Source organism: Bombina bombina, chromosome 1, assembly GCF_027579735.1.
Source record: "Bombina bombina isolate aBomBom1 chromosome 1, aBomBom1.pri, whole genome shotgun sequence".
NCBI classification, from domain to species: Eukaryota; Metazoa; Chordata; class Amphibia; order Anura; family Bombinatoridae; genus Bombina; species Bombina bombina.
In genome coordinates this window covers 172,524,898-172,549,740 of record NC_069499.1, presented here as the reverse complement: position 1 = coordinate 172,549,740, position 24,843 = coordinate 172,524,898, and the positions used below count along the sequence as shown (strand labels likewise).

The following is a 24,843-nucleotide window of genomic DNA, read 5'->3' as shown; positions in this document are numbered from 1 at the left end:
CCGCTCCGCTCCATGTATCTGTCGGTCTTGAGGTGTTTGGGTCTAAGTTGTATAATGCTTTGTAGTAATCTCTAAAGGTATTCGCTGAGAGTTACTTATTTCATGGATATAGGATTTGAGTTTTCTGCGGGCTAAAGCTCTAGCAAGCATTCTGCCTGCTTTGTTCATAGAATTTTTGTTTCATTAGGAGCGCTTTTCTTTGGTGTTCCTCTTGTAGGTGCTCCAACAGGTCTGTTTTTGCCCGTTCCAGTTCCCCCAAGAGGGCCGAGCTTGCGGGGTTAGATTTTTGTTGTTGTTCAAGATGTGGGACTAGTTATAGTAGGATTTGAAGCCTTTCTCTTTTAAGTCTATTGCATTTGGCTCTAATCTTAATAAGTTCCCCGCATAATACACATTTATGTGCTTCCCAAACGGTCGCTAATGGAAGGTTGTCTACAGAGTTGAGTATTCTAAGAGCATTTTGGTAATATCAGCAATAGTGGTGGGGTTATTTAGCAGGGTGTCATCCAATTTCCACACGTAGGAGGAGATAGGAGTGTCTGGCCAGTGAATTGTGAAAGTGACCGGTGCATGATCCGACCATGTTATGTTTTGAATAGAGCTGTCTGAGATGGTAAATAGACCCGATGTGTCTGTGAAGATGTAGTCTATCCTAGAGTATTTATTGTGTGGATGTGAGAAGAAGGTATAATCTCTGGTATTTGGATGTGTTATATGCCAGACATCATGGACTACTAGTTCCTTCAAGAGGATAGCTATCGTTTTGAGAGTTTTGGAGGTAGCGCTGGAGGAGCCATCGGAGGTGTCTATCAGGGGGTTCAAGGGGACATTGAAGCCCACCCCAGGAAGAGAACTCCTTTTTGAAGCTCTAGGATTTTCTGTGTAATTTTTTTGAAAAAGGGCGCCTGTGCTGAGCTTGGGAAGTATAGATTGACAAAGGTCACGGGTCTGTTGTACAGAAGGCCCGTGACTATGAGATAGCGTCCCTCAGGGTCCCTCTCTATATGTGTGGAGCAGAAAGAGGTTCTCGCATGAAACAACACACCAACCCCGTTCTTCGTGGTTGTGCCAGAGGCAAAGTAAGCTTGTGTGTAGTGTTTTTGGAACCATTTAGGTTTGTGGCCTTTTTTGAAATGGGTCTCCTGGAGAAAGACCACATCTCCCCTCATCCTTTGTATATCATTTAGGACTATGGATCTTTTTCATGGGCTATTCAGGCCCTTAATGTTTACCGTAATCAATTCTATTCCATGTGGTTGGTTATGGGGTTCACACCGCCCCATGGTGCCGGGTCGAGCTAGAAGCAATAGAAAGAGGAGGAGGGGAAGAGGCAAGGGTAGGAAAGGAGAGGTTGAAGGAAACAATACCAGGGGGTGTTCTGTAAGGGAGGGAGGGGGTGAAGGGTAAAGGGGGGAGGGGTGTATCTTCCTAATGCAGAGCTGATAGGTCTATAAGGATTTAGTCCCTTATAAGACTGTAAAACAACAGTAACAAACTTACAGTTCAATACAAAATATAACAATATAACAACAAAGAAATTAAATCACTAGGGGTGGTATCCCTAGTCCAATGCCTATGAAGTGTGGACCTTGATCAACGGTATGTGTATGATAGGAACTAATGTGCTTTGTGCAAACTGTAGCAGTGTGTGGTATGGGGAAGTAAGTGTATGGGTGTAAGGAGTAAGGTGGGCCGGACAGCCAAAAATGGGAGGGAGCTCTTTGTTCAAGTGAGAGCTATGTGTACAGAATAGGGTGATTATGTGAGTCTACTGTCTGTGGTATGTATCACTAGTAACATATATACATTCAAGACATAAATGGTATAACACAAACTGCCAGGTTTAAAACAATCTCACTTATCTGTAGATCAGGTGGAGAGTAGATTATAGTCACAGAAGAAGTGAGGCATCATACTTAACAAAAGGGGCTTCACTTCTCTTAACTGAGCCCAATAGAAGAGTTCCAGATCCAGGAGAAAAGGACCTTCGTTCTGTCCGGCCATGTCAAGGTATCAATTATATGGAATCTGTGTAACTTTTGGTTCATGGTGGAGCTTTGGCACGATGCTCCCCCAATGAAGATGAGGCATCCTGTAGGTGGGCCAGCGCTGGAGGAAGTTTAATGTTAAGGCCAAGGCTTTTATTGAATGCTGATAGATTGGATATGATGCGAAATACAGATGAGGTGTTATCTTTTGTGGCAATGATGCAGGTTGGGAAACCATATCGATATGGGAGATTATTATCTCTGAGGACTGCCGTTATGAACTTCAAGTCCTTTCTTTTCTGCAAGGTGGTTGGGCAGAGGTCTGAATACACCTACACTTCTATACCTGCATGTGTGAGGGGTGTTTTATTTCTAGCTCCCTTAAGGATCTCCTCTTTGTCCCTGAAGGACAGCCATTTCACAATCACATCCCTTGGGGGAGCTTTGGTAGGTGGTTTTGGACAAAGGGACCCGATGCACCCTCTCGATTTGGATTTCTGGCACTGTCGGCATGTCTTTTGCAGTACAGAAGAGGCTCTGTAGGTGCCCCAGCAGGGCAGTCGGGGATACAGATTCAGGGATCCCGCGGATCCTAAGGTTGTTCCTTCTCCTCCTGTTTTCCAGGTCCTCCATTCGATCCATAAGGTTCTGTATCATGTTTGCATGCACTTGTACGTTATCTGACTGCGCTTGTATTTCTGATTGTTGAGTCTCTTGTCTCTCTTCGACTTTTGAAACTTTATGCTCTAGCGCTGTGATATCTTTCTTAAATTCACCAAATAGATCTTTTACTTCTTGCATGGCTTCCCATATGTCTTCCTTTAAAGCAAAGTATTTAAGGTCATCTTTGGTGACATGCTTTGTAGGACCAAGGCCTCCCCTATGTAACTGTGCTTCTGTCTCATGCCTGTTCTTTGGGTGAGAGTGGCAGGGGGGTGTCAGGGCAGGTTCAGTGGATTTCAAGTAGTTGTTCATGGTGGATAGTTTGTATTCTTTAGTTAGTTTTGGTATTCTTCTACTCGGCATCCCAATGAATATAGGCCCTTGGAAGAAGAACTAGAGGTGGGAAGACATAAGCAGGTTGGTAAAACCAAGGAACTGCTAACGCATCCACTGACTCCGCCTGAGGATCCCTGGACAAGTACCTGGAAAGTTTATTGTTTAGATGGGAAACCATCAGATCTATTTCTGGAAGACCCCACATCTGAACAATCTGAAAAAAAACATCTGGATGGAGAGACCACTCTGACGGCTGAGATAATCCGTTTCCCAATTGTCTACACCTGGGATATGTACCGCAGAAATTAGACAAGAGCTGGATTCCGCCCAAGAAAGTATCCGAGATACTTCATTCATAGCCAGGGGACTGTGAGTCCCACCCTGATGATTGACATATGCCACAGTTGTTATATTGTCTGTCAGAAAACAAATGAATGGTTCTCTCTTCAACAGAGGCCAAACCTGAAGCGCCCTAAAAATAGCACGGAGTTCTAAAATATTGATTGGTAACCTCACCTCTTGAGATTTCCAAACCCCTTGTTCTGTCAGAGATCCCCAGACAGCTCCCCAACCTGAAAGACTTGCATCTGTTGTGATTACAGTCCAGGTTGGACGAACAAAAGAGGCCCCTTGAACAATACGATGGTGATCTAACGACCAAGTCAGAGAGAGTCGAACATTGGGATTTAAGGATATTAATTGTGATATCCTTGTATAATCCCTGCACCATTGATTAAGCATACAAAGCTGAAGAGTTCTCATATGAAAACGAGCAAAGGGGATCGCATCCGAAGCTGCAGTCATGAGACCTAAAACTTCCATGCACATAGCCACTTAAGGGAATGATTGAGACTGAAGGTTTCAACAAGCTGAAAACAATTTTATTCATCTCTTGTCTGTTAGAGACAGAGTCATGGACACTGAATCTACTTGGAAACCTAAAAAGGTGACCCTTGTCTGAGATTTCAAGGAACTTTTTGGTAAATTGATCCTAAAACCATTTCTTTGAAGAAACAACACTAGTTGATTTGTGTGAGATTCGGCAGAAAGTAAAGACTGAGCTAGTTCCAAGATATCGCCCAAATAAGGAGACAAGGAGGTGGTGTTGGTATTTTACTTTCCTCTTGTTGCACCTTTCAACAAATACAGCCCTTCTCTTCACTCACATTTTCTTCATTTGAAGCACACATGATTCAGTTATTCTCTCCCCTCTCTATACGTGTTGCAGTCATATACCGCCCCCATGGCTCCCCAACTCAATTTTTAGATCACTTTGCTGCCTGGCTTCCTTATTTCCTTTCCTCAGACACCCCTGCCCTCATTCTTGGTGACTTTAACATCCCTCTTGACAATGCCACTGCCTCCTCTGCAAAACAACTTCTTCAACTCACTTCCTCTTCCGGCCTGTCACAATGGACTGACTCTCCCACTCACAAAGATGGTCATTCCCTTCACCTGATATTCACCTATCAATGCACTATCCCAAATTTAACAAACTCCCCTTTTCCTCTCTCTGACCACCATCTCCTAACTTGCAACATCACTTCCATACCTACAACTCCCCCTCCCTCTACCCCTCACACCAAACTTCACAGAAGCACTAAGTCACTAGATCTGCAACAGCTCGCTAGCTCTCTCAAACCTCTCCTCTCATCCATCACCTCCTTTTCCTGCCCTGACCAATCTATCTGCCACTATAACTCCACCCTTACATCGGTCATTGACAATCTGGCCCCTCCAACCATAGCTCTGAAACCACATTCTCATCCTCAGCCCTGGCATACTCCTCTGACACGGTACCTACGCAGATGTTCCCGTACTGCTGAGCGACACTGGAGGAAATCTCGGAGTTCAGCTGACTTTCTTCACTACAAGTTTATCCTGAACTCTTACTACTCTGCCCTTAATCTCTATAAGCAACAATACTTTTCTAATCTCATCTCTACTCTTTCCTCTAACCCAAAACATCTGTTCTCCACGTTCAATACTCTTCTCCGCCCACCCCCACCTCTTAATACAACCTCTCTCTCAGCTCAAGATTTTGCCAGCCACTTCAAAAACAAAATTGTCTCCATCAGAAGGGAAATCAGCTCTCAACATACTACCAATCTCCCACCCCCTCAAAAACTCACAATCATCCAAAACCCAAATATCAAAAAATACAGCTCTTTTGCCCTTGTTAACGAGGATGAAGTTTCTGCCCTTATACTGTCCTCCCACCTCACTACCTGTCCTCTCGACCCCATCCCCTCACAGCTACTCCCTCTTGCCTCAAAGCTCTTAGAAAAGCTAGTATATGCACGTCTATCCCACTTCCTTACACTAAACTCTTTTCTTGACCCTCTGCAATCTGGATTTCGTCCCCATCACTCTACAGAGACAGCAATTGTCAAGGTTAACAATGACCTACTTACAGCAAATTCCAAAGGCCACTTCTCTCTGCTTATCCTCCTTGACCTGTCTGCAGCCTTTGACACTGTTGACCACCCTCTTCTGCTCAAAATCCTCCAATCCTTCGGCATCTGCGACACAGCTCTTTCATGGTTCTCTTCCTATCTAACTAACCGTACATTTAGTGTAGCCTTCTCTGGAGCATCCTCTGCCCGTTACCACTTTCTGTTGGGGTACCTCAAGGCTCTGACCTCGGTCCCCTTCTCTTTTCAATCTAAACGTCATCATTAGGTTCCTTAATAAAGTCCCATGGGTTTCAATATCATTTGTATGCCAATGACACCCAAATCTACCTCTCTGCACCAGACCTACCTCCTTCATTACTAACCCATGTCACTAACTCTTTCTCATATCTCATCTTGGATGTCCTCTCACTACCTTAAGCTAAATCTCTCCAAAACTGAACTCCTTATTTTTCCCCCTTCTTCCAATGTCTCCACCCCCAAAATTTCTATAACTGTTGATAATTCCATCATTACTCCTACCCCGCATGCCCGATGTCTTGGGGTCACACTTGACTCAGATCTTTCCACCTTAAAAACATTGCTAAAATTAGACATTTCCTTACACAAGATACAACTAAGATTTTAATACACTCTCTCATCCTTTCCTGCCTCGACTACTGCAACTCCATCCTCTCTGGTCTACCTAGCTGCCGCATAGCTCCTTTATAATCCATTATGAATGCCTCTGCCAGGCTCATCTTCCTTACTCGTTGATATTCATCTGCTGCACCTCTCTGCCAATACCTTCACTGGCTTCCTCTTGCCTCTAGGATTAAACACAAAATCCTTACTCTGATATACAAAGCTCTCAACTGCACTGCTCCCCCCTACATTTCAGAACTTGTCTCCAGATACTCTGCCTCCCGTCCCCTTCGATCAGCTCAGGATCTCCTCCTCTCTTGTTACTTCCTCACATTCCCGTTTACAGGACTTCTCCAGACTAGCCCCCATCTTGTGGAACTCCCTGCCTTGCTCCACAAGACTCTCCCATAGTTTTAACAGCTTCAAGCGCTCCCTAAAAACTATACTATTCAGGGATGCTTACAACCAACACTAACCTTTCCTAACTCCATTGCTTTCCCCTTGAACCCCTTAGAATGTAAGCCTATGAGTCCAGCTGTTTGCAGATCACCTTCATAAGAGCCGACTACAACAGTGAAACTCTCGGCAGGGCCCTCTACAGCTAAAGCTATCCTATATATTGACTATGTTTACAGCGCTGCGGAATCTGTTGGCGCTCTACAAATACCTGATAATAATAATAATAATAACACCACAATACCCTGTTCTCTAATTACAGAGAGTAGGGCGTAGAGAACCTTAGAAAAAATTCTTGGAGCTTTTTCTAGGCCAAATGGAAGAGCGACAAATTGGTAATGCTTGTCTAGAAAAGAGAATCTCAGAAATCGATAGTGGTCTGGATGAATCTGAATATGAAGATATGCATCCTGTAAGTCTATCGTGGACAAATAATGACCTTGCTGAACAAAAGGCAGAATAGTCCTTATAGTCACCATTTTGAAAGTTGGCACTTTTACAAAACGATTCAAAATTTTCAGATCCAGAACTGGCCTGAATTAATTTTCTTTCTTTGGGACAATGAATAGATTTGAATAAAACCCCAAAGACTGTTCCTGAAACGGAACTGGTATTATTACCCCTGAAAGCTCTAGATCTGAAACACACTTCAGAAAAGTCTGAGCCTTCACCGGATTTGCTGGAATGTGAGAAAGAAAGAATACTTACTCTGAATCCTATTTGATACCCTTGAGAGACAATACTCTGAATCCACTGATTTTGGACAGAATCTGCCCAAATGTCTTTGAAAAATTTTAATCGGCCCCCCCACCAGCTGAACTGGAATGAGGGCCACACCTTCATGCAGACTTGGGGGATGGCTTTGGTTTCTTAAAAGGCTTGGATTTATTCCAACTTGAAGAAGGTTTCCAATTGGCACCAAATTCTTAGGGGGAAGGATTTGCTTTCTGTTCTTTATTCTGTCGAAAAGAACGAAAACGATTAGAAGCTTTAGATTTACCCTTAGATCTTTTAACCTGAGGTAAAAAAACTCCCTTCCCCCCAGTGACAGTTGAAATAATAGAATCCAACTGAGAACCAAATAAATTGTTACCTCGGAAAGAAAGAGATAGTAATCTAGACTTAGATACCATGTCTGCATTCCAATATTTGAGCCACAAAGCTCTTCTAGCTAAAATAGCTAAAGACATAGATTGAACATCAATTTTGATGATATCAAAAATAGCATTACAGATAAAATAATTAGCATGTTGAAGCAAGCAAACAATGCTAGGCAAATCAGAATCTGTTTCCTGTTGTGCTAAGCTTTCCAACCAAAAAGTTGATGCAGCTGCAACATCAGCCATAGATATAGCAGGCCTAAGAATATAGCCAGAAAATAAATAAGCTTTCCTTAGATAAGATTTAAGTTTCCTATCTAAAGGATCCTTAAAAGAAGTACTATCTTCCAAATGAATAGTAGTACATTTGGCAAGAGTAGAGATAGCCCCATCAACTTTTTTTCCCCAAAAACTCCAATCTAGCTGCTGCAAGGATACAACTTTTAAATCTAGAAGAAGGATTAAAAGACGTACAAGGCCTATCCCATTCCTTTGAAATCATATCAGAAATTGCATCAGGAACTGGAAAAACCTCTGGAGTAACCACAGGCGGTTTATAAAAAGAATTTAAACGTTTACTAGTTTTAGTATCAAGAGGACTTGAATCCTCAATATCCAAAGTAATCAACACCTCTTAACAAGGAACGTATATACTCCATCTTAAAGAGATAAGTAGATTTTTCAGTGTCAATATCTGAGGTAGGATCTTCTGAATCAGATAGATCCTCATCAGAGAAGGATAATTCAGTATGTTGGTCATTTGAAATTTCATCAACTTTATGAGAAGTTTTAAAATACCTTTTATGTTTATTAGAAGGCGGAATAGCAGACAAAGCCTTCTGAATTGCATCAGCAATAAAATCTTTTATATTCACAGGGATATCATGTACATTAGATGTTGAAGCAACAACAGGCATTGTACTAGCACTGATCGATAGATTCTCTGCATGTAAAAGTTTATCATGACAACTGTTACATACTATAGCTGGAGATATAATCTCCGCTAACTTACAACATATAGACACTTAGCTTTGGTAGAACTGTTATCAGGCAGCAGGATTCTATCAATTGTTTCTGAGACAGGATCAGATTGAGACATCTTGCAAATGTAAAAGAAAAAAACAACATATAAAGCAAAATGATCAATTTCCTTAGATGGCAGTTTCAGGAATGGAAAAAAATGCAAACAGCATAGCCCTCTGAGCATAAAAAAAAGGCAAGAGGCATATAGGAAGTAGGGTTTAAATAATTCAATTATTTGGCGCCAAGTATGACGCACAACGCAAAATAAAAATTTTTGGCGCTAACAACATCCGGAAAGGACGCAACTCGCGTCATGGTAGACGCAACCTTGTGCAAGGAAAACTGGCGTCAACTAAGACGCCGGAAATTACGAATTTGCGTCACGGAACGTACCTTCACGCAAAAAATTCTCGTGACAAAAATGATGCAATAAATATCAGCATTTTGCGACCTCGCAAGCCTAATTTGCCAGCGAAATTAAAATATAAAAGCAGTCAATTTTGAAGAAAAAACTATACCCCAGGTAAGAAAAGATAACTTCCTAAATATTTTCCCAATTTTGAAATTGATAGTCTGCAAAAGGAAATATACATAAACCTGGCTCATGGCTAATATAAGTACAATACATATATTTAAAACTTTATATTAATACATAAAGTGCCAAACCATAGATGAGAGGGTCTTAAGTAATGAAAACATACTTACCGAAAGACACCCATCCACATATAGCAGATAGCCAAACCAGTACTGAAACAGTATCAGTAGAGGTAATGGAATATGTGAGTATATCGTCGATCTAGAAAGGGAGGTAGAAGATGAATCTCTACGACCGATAACAGAAAACCTTTGAAAAGATTTCCTGTAAGGAAAACCATAGAATCAATAGGTGATACTCCTTTCACATCCCTTTGACAAACACTGTACTCTGAGAGGAATTGGGCTTAAAAAAATGCTGAGAAGCGCATATCAACGAAGAAAATGAAGCACAAACTTACTTCACCCTCTCCATAGGAGGCAAAGTTTGTAAAACTGAATTGTGGGTGTGGTGAGGAGTGTATTTATAGGCATTTTGAGGTTTGGGAAACTTTGCTCCTCCTGGTAGGATTGTATATCCCATACGTCACTAGCTCATGGACTATTTACATGAAAGAAATATATATTTCTATATATATCTGATTTTTTTTTAAATATATATATCTATAACTTTATATCTCAGGTATAGACATATACAGATATATATGAAATATATATTTAAAAATACTAAGAATATTTTCTGCTATTGGAATAAAATTGGAATGCAAAATATTTATAGCAATACACATCATAAAATATTAAAATTGAATCAAAATACTTTTTCTTGTGTTAAGAAATTTGAGTGGAAAAGGCTCCAAAGTGTGTATATATATATATATATACCATTCCTGTGAGTAAATAAATATATGTGTGTGTGTGTTTGAATAGGTATATACATGTGTGTATATATCTGTTTATATGTGTATATATAAACATATATAAATACATACGTAAATACAAATATACATGCACATATAGGCACACACACACACATATATATATATATACCTATACACATAATACTTTCTATTAAAACACCTTGTCATATACAATATACCTTTTAGCCCTTACAAAATATGTTTATTAATATTTATGTTCATTTGTATTAGATAGTGTTTATATCAGTGTAACACTTTATTTTAAAGTATTTGTCTGCTGCACAATTTTTTGTTACTGTTAATCCTTACGCTAGGTCTTCAGTTACGCTATCCTGATGTGCATAAATTTAGATTGCGCTCAAGCGAACGTGCTTACTTTCAGCTTGTAATACTTGCGCAAGTTAGCACGGTCGCAAATCGGTTATTGCTACTTGAGCAAACAGCAGCGCTCCACTTGTAATCTGGCCCATTGTGTTTCATTGTAACATTTCTAACATGCAGACTCACACATACAGCCCCAAGTAACAACATATGAATTGGCACACTTTCCTAAAGTTAAGATTTCACGTACATAGCAAAGAAAACAAAATCACAGGCTGGGCAGTAAATACAAATTCCTACAAGACAATAGTGGCATTTAAAACCCATGAATGTTTGATTTCCTGTAGAAATGTTGGCAAAATACTGCCACACAAAATAACAACACCAAAATGTTACTGCCATTAAACATTTTTTTAGCACATTATATATATGTTGTTACCCATAAAGTGCTTCCATTTTTGAACATATGTTACAAGTCCAAAGTATTAATTTTTTTGCTGGTCATGTGTGCATGTTGGATAGCACAGGTGCGCTTACTGCCTCAATTTAGACTTTTTATAAGGGTCTGCAGTAAAATTCATGTTGAATAACATTTGAGTGCTAAACAGATGGAGGTAAAAAAATACACTCAATTAAAAGAATTCTTCATTTAATTCTGGGATATACTATTTCAGTGTGTGAGCCCTTTGACTATGTTGGTTTTCTGTCATACCTTAGTCAGAATGAGTTGAATCTCAAATTTGTTGGTGACACCTATGGTGTTGCAGCAAATTTTCTTGATCTGGCTTTAAAAGGAGATGCTGGTGAGGGTGTTGTCATAAGTGATACGTTCCATAAGCTGACAACTGGGAACACTATTTTGCATGCAAAGTCATGTCATCCACCTCATTTAATACGATTGATTCCCAGGGGTCAGCTTATGCGTTTACGCAGAAATACCAACTCTAGTGCATTATTTGATGAGCAATTGCTCAATCAAACCTATAATGAAATAAGGAATAAGTCCCAGTCTGAGTTAATTCAAGGGTCAAGGAGAAAGGATTCTATAACGGAGGAGACAGTGGTCTTTTCGACCGAATATTCAATCCAATTTCATCAAGTATTCTCTATTGTGAAGAAGAAGAATCTTCATTTACTTGAGGAGGATACTAGTCTTAGATCCTATATTGGTGCTTGTAAATTTGTGCCCAAAAGACCTTCTACGCTTTCCTCTAGATTATCCCCTAGTTTGATTCGCTCTGATAATACTGATGAGAGCAATTGGATTAAAAAGAAAGGGACTTATAGATGTGGTCATGGTCCCTGTATCACATGTGGCATCACATGTGGTTTTTTACACGTGGGCAATGGCTTTAAAAGTACTGTAACAGTACTGTAACAGGTCAGGTATTTACACATAAGTTATATGCAAACTGCAGAACTTGTAGTTTATCTTTTGGCGTGTAAACATTGTTCTTTACAATATACTGGTCAAACAACGAGAGAACTGAGGTCTAGAATTAGGGAACACGTAAGGAACATTAGGGAATATGAAAAATCAGCAGTGGCCAGACATTTTAATTTGACTTATATGACCAATAATTTTAATATGAAAGTTAGTTCATTCATCGAATAATGTTTCCACTGGGGGGGGGGGGGGGTGACAGATACAAGCTACTGTTTAAACAGAAATCATTTTAGAAATATAAATTGAGGACTGTAACCCCCAAGGCTTAAGCAATTAATGGGTTAATTCCGCTCTGCTCTATCCATTAAAAGTATAAGGTGTGTTATGTTACAAGTCCTAGCTACTTACTTTAATCCTATCACTAGCCATAACCCTAGTTCTAGCCTAACTCTAATCATTTCTTAAGCCTTGGGGGTTACAGTCCTCTAATCATTTCCCTAGCCTTAACCCTAGTCCTACCTATATTCCTAGCTTTATCCCTAAACCCTAATATTGCCCTAACCCTGACCCTAACCTTATATTTAAAGCTAGCCCTAACCCCTTCTGTAGTCCAAAACCTTGTCCCTAAGTCTAGTTTAAGCATCTTAGTCCTAGCCCTAAACCTTATTATAGCCCTATTTCTATCCCTATACCTTGTTATAGCCTGTTTTCTAGCCCTATACCTTATTATAGCCCTATTCATAGCCCTAGCTTTAATTCTAGCACTAACCTTGGTTGTAGCCCCTGGCCTAAAGTGTATTCCTAGCCCTATGCTCAAATACATTCCTAGCTATTCCTAGCTCTATACCTTATGATAGCCCTATTACTAGCCCTATACCTTATTATAGCCCTATCCCTAGCCCTATACCTTATTATAGCCCTATTTCTAGCCCTATACCTTATTATAGCCCTATTCATAGCCCTAGCTTTAATTCTAGCACTAACCTTGGTTGTAGCCCCTGGCCTAAAGTGTATTCCTAGCCCTATGCTCAAATACATTCTAATGCTTGAAAATTGAAGAGTTTGAATATTTATTGCCACCCGTTTAAAGACTGCATTTAAAATGTAGGAACATTTTCATAAATTAACAAATGCAACCCTGCAGACATAATGTAAGAAAGGAATTGGATTTAGTGAATAAAATTAAGGGCATTTTTTTCACAAAAATTGTACTGCAACATGAAAGTCAGAATTATACTTTAAAGATGCAGTTACAGATTTTCCCCCAATTTAATTATTTTAATGTTTGTCTCATTATGCTTTTATAAAAAGTATCTAAGGTTCGACAAAGACTACAAAAAGGTGTACATTTGATAAACTGGACATTTTTTTTTTTTAATTGTTGGCTCCATGTTCCCTGTTCCTTTAATAACAATTAGGGATGTACAGATGTTTTGCAACATTCGAAAAATGAAATGAATATTAATGCATTCGTTTGTTCGAAACGAATTTCGAATGTTTGTACAAAATTCTAACATTTGTTTAATGTAATAGTATTTCTAATGCTTTCTTTAAATGTAATATTCAATTTCAAATTTGATTTGAATTATGCAATATTCAAATATGAACAATTCCAATTTATATATTCATAATAGTATTTCTAATGCTTTCTTTAAATGTAATTTTCAAATTATGCAATATTCCAAATAGAAACATTCAAATTTATATATTTGTTATGTTTCAATCTACTAAATTCCCTACCACACAAACTTTTGAACATCTGAATAGTATTTGCTAATTCAAATGTTACATTCGAAATTTGGAAGGTGGACATTCAATCTAATTATGAAATTCGAAATCGAAAGTGACATTCAAAAACTGTAAATAGCATTCAATTACCGAATTTTTAAGAATATTCGTTCTTATCAGCATTCGATTATGTTAATCAAATTTCTACAATAACATTTGTTCTAACATTTGAATTTGAATATAAACACATTCGCCCATCCCTAATAACAATACATCATAAAAATCCTTATAAATAACACATTGCCCATCTTGAAGCTGTAAGAGTTTATGTCACTATTGTGAATATTGTTTTGCCAGTGTCTCAATGTTCTGTCCCTGCCTGCAGTATGTCATTCATTACCTGTATAAGAGATTTCCAGCTACTCCTAGGGGATCAATGAAAGATCTTTCAAGAAGCATTAGTTGGTCATTTATCTTCCGCACTTCCAGCTGACTAGAAAATAACAGAAAATGCTGTTAGATTTGTTATTCTTAAAGATGAACCTAAACAACCTAAATAACTGATTAAACCATATGCTACATTAAAGGGCCATAATACCCAAATGTTTAAACACTTGAAAGTGATGCAGTATAGCTGTAAAAAGCTAACTATCACCTGAACATCTCTATGTAAAAAAGAAAGATATTTTACTTCAAAAGTTTCTCAGTAGCCACATCCAATTGTAAAGGACTTCTAAGCAACAAATCAGTATGTCTGTCCTGGGACAGCGGAAGGAGCGAGCTTACGTGCACACTTATCTTATTTCCCTATTCAGTGTAAGGAAGTTTACAATGAAATCTCATGAGAGTTAAGTGGAATCTCATGAGATCACAGTAAAAGAGTTCATGACCTCAGCACTGCTGATGCTGATTGGCTGCTGTTCATTTCTTCATTTTTTTTTTTACCTGCAGCTGGGCTGCAGCTGAGCATAACTTTTACACAGAACTTACTCTGCTGAGCTGAGGAAATTGTGAGGTAAAATATCTTCCTTTTTTTACTTAGAGATGCTCAGGTGATATTTTCACAGTTATACTGCATCAGTTTCAAGTGATTTAGCATATGAGTATTATGTCCCTTTAACCACTGCAATTTTAACTGTCATTAATGAAAATTTAGTTGTAAAAGCCTTTGTGTCATGGATCTCAAAAAACACTTTCATCAAAATACAGCACCATTCAAAGTTTGCAGAGTAGAATAAATAATTTGAACATATAAATCCCTGAGACATCAAAAATTCAAAAACTTAAAATACACCTTATCACAAAAATGTTTGTCCTTGAAGCGGCTCATTGGGATGTCATAAAATCTTCAATTTTTTACTGTGCATCACAAAAACCCACCAGATATTTTATATTGAGAGCCCTCATCAAAAATTTTACTGCCCTTCGGAAAACATTTTTGCAGGTATTTTTTAAAAATATGTCTGATTCAACAGCTGTACCCTGTGGAAATCTCATTTTTGTTCTGCTGGCATTTTGTTGTATTTATTTTTGAAGTTTTTCTGGGTTTACCAGCACTAAATAACTGTAAATGTAACTTAAATAGTTTTACTAATACAAATGTTTCTCATAAATTGACTTGCCATAGAAAAGAAACCAAAAAAAACAAACACAATTTGAACGAGTCTTGCGTTAGCCTTAAAAAGCAGCGTTGAGAGGTCCCAACGCTGCTTTTTAACGCCCGCTGGTATTACGAGTCTGGCAGGTACAGGTGTACCGCTCACTTTTTTTCCGCGACTCGAGCATACCGCAAATCCACTTACGTAAATTGCGTATCCTATCTTTTCAATGGGATTTGCCTAACGACAGTATTACGAGTCTTGGAGAAAGTGAGTGGTACACCCTCTCCTGTCAAGACTCCTACCGCATTTAAAAGTCAGTAGTTAAGAGTTTTATGGGCTAACGCCGTAACATAAAACTCTTAAATAAAGTGATAAAAAGTACACTAACACCCATAAACTACCTATTAACCCCCCCACATCGCAAACACTTTTTTTAACCCCTAATCTGACGAATTCTCTCAGCCAATCAGAATTAAGGTAGAAAAAATCCTATTGGCTGATCCAATCAGCCAATAGGATTGAGCTTGCATTCTATTGGCTGTTCCAATCAGCCAATAGTATGCAAGCTCAATTCTATTGGCTGTTCCAATCAGCCAATAGGATGCGAACTTCAATCCTATTGGCTGATTGGATCAGCTAATAGGATTTTTTCTACCTTAATTCCGATTGGCTGATAGAATTCTATAAGCCAATCAGAATTGAAGGGACGCCATCTTGGATGATGTCATTTAAAGGACCCGTCATTATTCCAGTCGCCGTCGAATGAAGAGGATGCTCCGCGTCGGATGTCTTGAAGATGGACCCGCTCTGCTCCGGATGATTGAAGATAGAAGATGCCGCCTGGATGAAGACTTCTGGCCATCTGGAAGACCTCTTCTGTCCGGATAGGATGAAGACTTTGGACCGTCTGGAGGACCATTTCTGCCCGGTTGGGTGAAGACGTCTCAAGGTAGGGTGATCTTCAAGGGGGTAGTGTTAGGTTTTATTAAGGGCTATTTGTAATTTAGTGTAGGGTAGGGATTTTTTTTATTTTGGGGGGCTTTTTTATTTTATTAGGGGGATTAGATTAGGTGTAATTAGTTTAAACAAATTGTAATTATTTTATTATTTTCTGTAATTTAGTGTTTGTTTTTTTCGTAATTTATTTAATTTAATTGTAATTAATTGTAGTTAATTTAGGTAATTTATTTAATTATAGTGTAGTGTTAGGTGTAATTGTAGCTTAGGTTAGGTTTTATTTTACAGGTATATTTGTATTTATTTTAACTAGGAAGTTATTAAATAGTTAATAACTATTTAATAACTATTGTACCTAGTTAAAATAAATACAAAGTTGCCTGTAAAATAAAAATAAACCTTAAGCTAGCTACAATGTAACTATTAGTTATATTGTAGCTAGCTTAGGGTTTATTTTATAGGTAAGTATTTAGTTTAAAAAAGGAATAATTTATTTAATGATAGCAATATTTATTTAGATGTATTTAAATTATATTTAAGTTAGGGGGTGTTAGGGTTAGGGTTAGACTTAGATTTAGGGGTTAATAACTTTATTATAGTGGTGGCAACGTTGGGGGTGGCAGATTTGGGGTTAATAATTGTAGGTAGGTGTCGGCGACACTGCACTGCATGGTTAGTGTCAAAGATCAGTGGCACGGCATGTGGATACTAAAGGATGAAGTTTGAAACTTGTGTGATGAGCCTAATTTCCATGTTAAAACAATGAGTACTAAAAGGCTCATGGTATTGTGGAATATAATGTTGTGTGTACACTGTTCCAGTTAAAGTTGTGTATTAGGACAGATGTGCATATTGATATTCAGGGCTGTCTTTAATATTGACTAGACCCTGGGCGAAAATTTTCTTGGGCCCCCCCCCCATGCAATTTCGCTCTCCACCCCAACATCCCAAAAAAACAACTAAATCAATTTTTTATTTTATTATTAGCCCAGCAGTGGATTATCGACTGCTGAGCTAATCATTTAAAAAAATGAAATAAATTGCAATATGTTAAACTGAACCTAAGCAGTACTATTAAGTAAATAAATATATAAATTCCTCCACTGTGGATTCATTTAATATTCTTTAGAATGTGATTCTGGTGTGAGGTTAGTTGGTTAAAGAGATTTAGGGCAGCCAACAGGAGCAAAGCAAGGTAAAGACTGAGGAGGAAGCATGGAGGTGCAGTATAAGTTTACTGACTGGAACAGCAGAACTACTATGGGAAGCTGTAAAATCTGAGACAGAGAGAAAACAAAAACTATAAAAATAAACCTTACATTAATGTGTGAAGTATCAGCATGACACTATACATCAGCTACAGCAGCAGATGTCACTTCTTTGCTAGGAACAAGTTCCCTCTCACCTTGCACTAGACAATGCTGCATGGGGAGGGGTGTGTGTGCACTCACTTATTCTTTCCACTGACACCTTTCTACAAAGCACTGTTCCCCTAGCACAGTGATTTTTAACCTTTTTTTGCCGTGGCACACTTTTTTACATTAAAAAATCCTGTGGCACACCACCATCCCAAAATTTTTAAAAAATCACACATTGTAGCCTAATACAGCATATATATATACACATACACAAAACACACACATACTGTATGTATTGTGCTGTTATGCCATGCCTCCTACAAACTATCCCTGCACTGGGAGTAAAAAACAAGCAAAGTTTAAAAAATATGTCACACTGTTGTCAGTCTGCCGTGGCACACCTGAGGATCTCTCACGGCACACTAGTGTGCCACGGCACACTGGTTGAAAAACACTGCCCTAGCAAACTTCAGTTAGTTGATCTTAGGGCCACAGCAGAAAGAGCAGGGCTAAGGGGACCAGCAGACTGGATGTTGTCTGTCCAAGGCTGCATGGATACAGTGTGAGATGAGTCACACAGCCTCAAGACTGAAGAGAGCAGTGTATGCAGCTGCACAGATGCTCAAATCCTCACGTGCTTGCCACTCCAGCTTTCTGCTGCATGCGTCAACAGTCAGCCCTACCCAGAAACAATCCCTACCACCAGAGCAGTTACCTGGTAACAGTGGTAACCCCAGTAGGACCTTTTATGATGCAGTGGGAATGAATGGATGCCGAGTTAGGGCTTTGCATTCAGTGCTGCACAGTGCACATCTAAAACAGCACATGGCAATAGCTTGGCATATCACATGACACCGGCATGGTCTGGCACAGTTTAAAAATATATATATATATAAGCAGAGTACTTTTGACTGTGACAGTATTAGGACTGAATGTGTGTGTTCCCCATGTCAAATCAGCAGTCTGGTATGAACCATAAAAAAAAAAAAAAATTTTTTTTTTAGGACTCTTGGGCCCCTCAACAGAAACTGGGCCCTGGGCAGCTGCCCCTTTTGCCCTGTGTTAAAGATGGTCCTGTTGATAGTAGTGATTATAAATGTGTAACTGTATAGGATTTCTGCATGTTCCACAAGTTTATAGATTATGATATACATATTACCACCATGTTATGCCATATTTGGATATTTCTGCATACTTCTTAATTTTTAAATGAGTAAATGCAGTTATTGAAAAACTAATAAAATCAGCTTTGTCACAGTGAAATGGGTTAGCCTGTATAAGTTAAAAGAGCATATGATTACAGTGATTCATAAATGGTATGAGGTGTGTATATGAGTGTGTGTGAGAAGTGGGTGAGGTGTGTACCAGGATGTGTGTGAGTTTATACACACACACACACACATATACTGTATATGCAACTATTTGCTCTTTAGGAAACCTTTATAATTATTCACTAATTGTAGGAATGACTAAATATATAAAGTAACACTGTCTGTTTAAGTATAATAGCTAACCAAGCTATTTTATAAATTATTTGCTTTGCAAGGGTTGCATTTTTATTTTAAAAAAAGGAAATAACTAAATAACTTTATTTCTAGCATTCAAATTTTTTTTTGTTTTTCTGTCTGTGTGGGTAATTAGGGGTGGGATTATTTTCACCTGTTTGGGCCTTGCAAGTCTATAAATTTAGCACATTTACTCTGTGAGCTTGCTCTTTTAGGCTTGCTGTATTGATTCTCTGTTAAAGTAACATTGTCTGTTTAAGTATAATAGCTAACCAAGCTATTTTATAAATTATTTGCTTTGCAAGGGTTGCATTTTTATTTTAAAAAAAGGAAATAACTAAATAACTTTATTTCTAGCATTCAAATTTTTTTTTGTTTTTCTGTCTGTGTGGGTAATTAGGGGTGGGATTATTTTCACCTGTTTGGGCCTTGCAAGTCTATAAATTTAGCACATTTACTCTGTGAGCTTGCTCTTTTAGGCTTGCTGTATTGATTCTCTGTTAAAGTAACATTGTCTGTTTAAGTATAATAGCTAACCAAGCTATTTTATAAATTATTTGCTTTGCAAGGGTTGCATTTTTATTTTAAAAAAAGGAAATAACTAAATAACTTTATTTCTAGCATTCAAATTTTTTTTTGTTTTTCTGTCTGTGTGGGTAATTAGGGGTGGGATTATTTTCACCTGTTTGGGCCTTGCAAGTCTATAAATTTAGCACATTTACTCTGTGAGCTTGCTCTTTTAGGCTTGCTGTATTGATTCTCTGTTAAAGTAACATTGTCTGTTTAAGTATAATAGCTAACCAAGCTATTTTATAAATTATTTGCTTTGCAAGGGTTGCATTTTTATTTTAAAAAAAGGAAATAACTAAATAACTTTATTTCTAGCATTCAAATTTTTTTTTGTTTTTCTGTCTGTGTGGGTAATTAGGGGTGGGATTATTTTCACCTGTTTGGGCCTTGCAAGTCTATAAATTTAGCACATTTACTCTGTGAGCTTGCTCTTTTAGGCTTGCTGTATTGATTCTCTGTTAAAGTAACATTGTCTGTTTAAGTATAATAGCTAACCAAGCTATTTTATAAATTATTTGCTTTGCAAGGGTTGCATTTTTATTTTAAAAAAAGGAAATAACTAAATAACTTTATTTCTAGCATTCAAATTTTTTTTTGTTTTTCTGTCTGTGTGGGTAATTAGGGGTGGGATTATTTTCACCTGTTTGGGCCTTGCAAGTCTATAAATTTAGCACATTTACTCTGTGAGCTTGCTCTTTTAGGCTTGCTGTATTGATTCTCTGTTAAAGTAACATTGTCTGTTTAAGTATAATAGCTAACCAAGCTATTTTATAAATTATTTGCTTTGCAAGGGTTGCATTTTTATTTTAAAAAAAGGAAATAACTAAATAACTTTATTTCTAGCATTCAAATTTTTTTTTGTTTTTCTGTCTGTGTGGGTAATTAGGGGTGGGATTATTTTCACCTGTTTGGGCCTTGCAAGTCTATAAATTTAGCACATTTACTCTGTGAGCTTGCTCTTTTAGGCTTGCTGTATTGATTCTCTGTTAAAGTAACATTGTCTGTTTAAGTATAATAGCTAACCAAGCTATTTTATAAATTATTTGCTTTGCAAGGGTTGCATTTTTATTTTAAAAAAAGGAAATAACTAAATAACTTTATTTCTAGCATTCAAATTTTTTTTTGTTTTTCTGTCTGTGTGGGTAATTAGGGGTGGGATTATTTTCACCTGTTTGGGCCTTGCAAGTCTATAAATTTAGCACATTTACTCTGTGAGCTTGCTCTTTTAGGCTTGCTGTATTGATTCTCTGTTAAAGTAACATTGTCTGTTTAAGTATAATAGCTAACCAAGCTATTTTATAAATTATTTGCTTTGCAAGGGTTGCATTTTTATTTTAAAAAAAGGAAATAACTAAATAACTTTATTTCTAGCATTCAAATTTTTTTTTGTTTTTCTGTCTGTGTGGGTAATTAGGGGTGGGATTATTTTCACCTGTTTGGGCCTTGCAAGTCTATAAATTTAGCACATTTACTCTGTGAGCTTGCTCTTTTAGGCTTGCTGTATTGATTCTCTGTTAAAGTAACATTGTCTGTTTAAGTATAATAGCTAACCAAGCTATTTTATAAATTATTTGCTTTGCAAGGGTTGCATTTTTATTTTAAAAAAAGGAAATAACTAAATAACTTTATTTCTAGCATTCAAATTTTTTTTTGTTTTTCTGTCTGTGTGGGTAATTAGGGGTGGGATTATTTTCACCTGTTTGGGCCTTGCAAGTCTATAAATTTAGCACATTTACTCTGTGAGCTTGCTCTTTTAGGCTTGCTGTATTGATTCTCTGTTAAAGTAACATTGTCTGTTTAAGTATAATAGCTAACCAAGCTATTTTATAAATTATTTGCTTTGCAAGGGTTGCATTTTTATTTTAAAAAAAGGAAATAACTAAATAACTTTATTTCTAGCATTCAAATTTTTTTTTGTTTTTCTGTCTGTGTGGGTAATTAGGGGTGGGATTATTTTCACCTGTTTGGGCCTTGCAAGTCTATAAATTTAGCACATTTACTCTGTGAGCTTGCTCTTTTAGGCTTGCTGTATTGATTCTCTGTTAAAGTAACATTGTCTGTTTAAGTATAATAGCTAACCAAGCTATTTTATAAATTATTTGCTTTGCAAGGGTTGCATTTTTATTTTAAAAAAAGGAAATAACTAAATAACTTTATTTCTAGCATTCAAATTTTTTTTTGTTTTTCTGTCTGTGTGGGTAATTAGGGGTGGGATTATTTTCACCTGTTTGGGCCTTGCAAGTCTATAAATTTAGCACATTTACTCTGTGAGCTTGCTCTTTTAGGCTTGCTGTATTGATTCTCTGTTAAAGTAACATTGTCTGTTTAAGTATAATAGCTAACCAAGCTATTTTATAAATTATTTGCTTTGCAAGGGTTGCATTTTTATTTTAAAAAAAGGAAATAACTAAATAACTTTATTTCTAGCATTCAAATTTTTTTTTGTTTTTCTGTCTGTGTGGGTAATTAGGGGTGGGATTATTTTCACCTGTTTGGGCCTTGCAAGTCTATAAATTTAGCACATTTACTCTGTGAGCTTGCTCTTTTAGGCTTGCTGTATTGATTCTCTGTTAAAGTAACATTGTCTGTTTAAGTATAATAGCTAACCAAGCTATTTTATAAATTATTTGCTTTGCAAGGGTTGCATTTTTATTTTAAAAAAAGGAAATAACTAAATAACTTTATTTCTAGCATTCAAATTTTTTTTTGTTTTTCTGTCTGTGTGGGTAATTAGGGGTGGGATTATTTTCACCTGTTTGGGCCTTGCAAGTCTATAAATTTAGCACATTTACTCTGTGAGCTTGCTCTTTTAGGCTTGCTGTATTGATTCTCTGTTAAAGTAACATTGTCTGTTTAAGTATAATAGCTAACCAAGCTATTTTATAAATTATTTGCTTTGCAAGGGTTGCATTTTTATTTTAAAAAAAGGAAATAACTAAATAACTTTATTTCTAGCATTCAAATTTTTTTTTGTTTTTCTGTCTGTGTGGGTAATTAGGGGTGGGATTATTTTCACCTGTTTGGGCCTTGCAAGTCTATAAATTTAGCACATTTACTCTGTGAGCTTGCTCTTTTAGGCTTGCTGTATTGATTCTCTGTTAAAGTAACATTGTCTGTTTAAGTATAATAGCTAACCAAGCTATTTTATAAATTATTTGCTTTGCAAGGGTTGCATTTTTATTTTAAAAAAAGGAAATAACTAAATAACTTTATTTCTAGCATTCAAATTTTTTTTTGTTTTTCTGTCTGTGTGGGTAATTAGGGGTGGGATTATTTTCACCTGTTTGGGCCTTGCAAGTCTATAAATTTAGCACATTTACTCTGTGAGCTTGCTCTTTTAGGCTTGCTGTATTGATTCTCTGTTAAAGTAACATTGTCTGTTTAAGTATAATAGCTAACCAAGCTATTTTATAAATTATTTGCTTTGCAAGGGTTGCATTTTTATTTTAAAAAAAGGAAATAACTAAATAACTTTATTTCTAGCATTCAAATTTTTTTTTGTTTTTCTGTCTGTGTGGGTAATTAGGGGTGGGATTATTTTCACCTGTTTGGGCCTTGCAAGTCTATAAATTTAGCACATTTACTCTGTGAGCTTGCTCTTTTAGGCTTGCTGTATTGATTCTCTGTTAAAGTAACATTGTCTGTTTAAGTATAATAGCTAACCAAGCTATTTTATAAATTATTTGCTTTGCAAGGGTTGCATTTTTATTTTAAAAAAAGGAAATAACTAAATAACTTTATTTCTAGCATTCAAATTTTTTTTTGTTTTTCTGTCTGTGTGGGTAATTAGGGGTGGGATTATTTTCACCTGTTTGGGCCTTGCAAGTCTATAAATTTAGCACATTTACTCTGTGAGCTTGCTCTTTTAGGCTTGCTGTATTGATTCTCTGTTAAAGTAACATTGTCTGTTTAAGTATAATAGCTAACCAAGCTATTTTATAAATTATTTGCTTTGCAAGGGTTGCATTTTTATTTTAAAAAAAGGAAATAACTAAATAACTTTATTTCTAGCATTCAAATTTTTTTTTGTTTTTCTGTCTGTGTGGGTAATTAGGGGTGGGATTATTTTCACCTGTTTGGGCCTTGCAAGTCTATAAATTTAGCACATTTACTCTGTGAGCTTGCTCTTTTAGGCTTGCTGTATTGATTCTCTGTTAAAGTAACATTGTCTGTTTAAGTATAATAGTTAGCTAACCAAGGTAGTTAGGCAAACAAGGTTTTGGGGTAACCAAGGGGAAATATATTTATTTTATACTTTTAAGTTAAACCTTTTATTAAGAATGTGTGAGAATCTCATTCAGTGTACAGCTTGCCACATGTTTGCATCACTGGAGCAGCCGCTTCTGGGATTATATGTTTGTGGCAAGTGCGAGCATATTGTCTCTTTAGAAACTCGTATTGGGGATCTGGAGGAACGAATTGCAACACTACATGAAATTCAGACACTTGAAAGGGAAATGGATAGGACTGAGCTGGTTGTTAATGGTTCCAGCAGTGGGAATGGGGAGGATTCAGATGAGGAGACTCCAGGATGTAGCTGGGTCACAGTTAGAGGGCGAAGTAAGCGGAAGAGACAGGCCAGTTCTGAGCTGGTACACCCCAATAGATTTGCAAGATTAAGTGAAGATGTTGGGGATATCAGTTCAGGGGTGGCAGTGTCAGAGAGGGCCGTGTTGCCTAGTATAGTGAACAGTCCTTTAGCTGTGGAAGAGGAGCATACTATGGTGGGCAGTCCTTCAGTCATGGAAGAGGGGCATACAAGTCAGGGCCAGAGGCAGATGTTGGTGGTAGGAGACTCTATTATAAGGAAGGTTGATAGGGTAATTTGTCATCCAGACCCTTTACATAGAACAGTTTGCTGTCTTCCAGGGGCTCGTGTTAGGCATATTGTGGAGCGTATTGATAGATTGTTAGAGGGATGCGGGTCTGATCCTGCAGTCATGGTGCATATTGGTACTAATGAAGAAATCAGTGGGAGATGGAGAGTCCTAAAAAATGACTTCAGGGAGTTAGGTAGCAAGCTTAAAGCAAGGACCTCCAAAGTAATATTTTCTGAGATATTACCAGTGCCGTGTGTTAACTCAGTAAGGCAGAAGGAGCTAAGGTCTGTTAATTCATGGCTAAAAACATGGTGTAAAAATGAGGGGTTTGACTTTTTAGAACACTGGGCTGATTTTTCACTAGGGTACAAATTGTACAGTAAGGATGGATTGCACCTGAATGACATGGGTGCAGGTGTGTTGGGGGAAAGGATGGTAGCACGTTTAGAGAACCTTTTAAACTAGGCAAAGGGGGGGAGGGTCAATTAGAACAAAATAGAACAGAGAGATCAGTGTCTGAATATGTCACTCCCTTAATATC

General features: G+C 37.4%; 1 protein-coding gene across 1 annotated transcript in view; it reads right to left on the bottom strand.

Annotated features, from left to right (window-relative positions):
• LOC128636604 (glutamate carboxypeptidase 2-like) overlaps positions 1–24,843 on the bottom strand; it is a 345,394-nt gene that overhangs the window by 46,568 nt on the left and 273,983 nt on the right. The window contains exon 17 of the mRNA XM_053689599.1: positions 13,892–13,984. Within this exon, the coding sequence (XP_053545574.1) occupies positions 13,892–13,984 (93 nt within the window). The remainder of the gene's footprint in view (positions 1–13,891; positions 13,985–24,843) is intronic.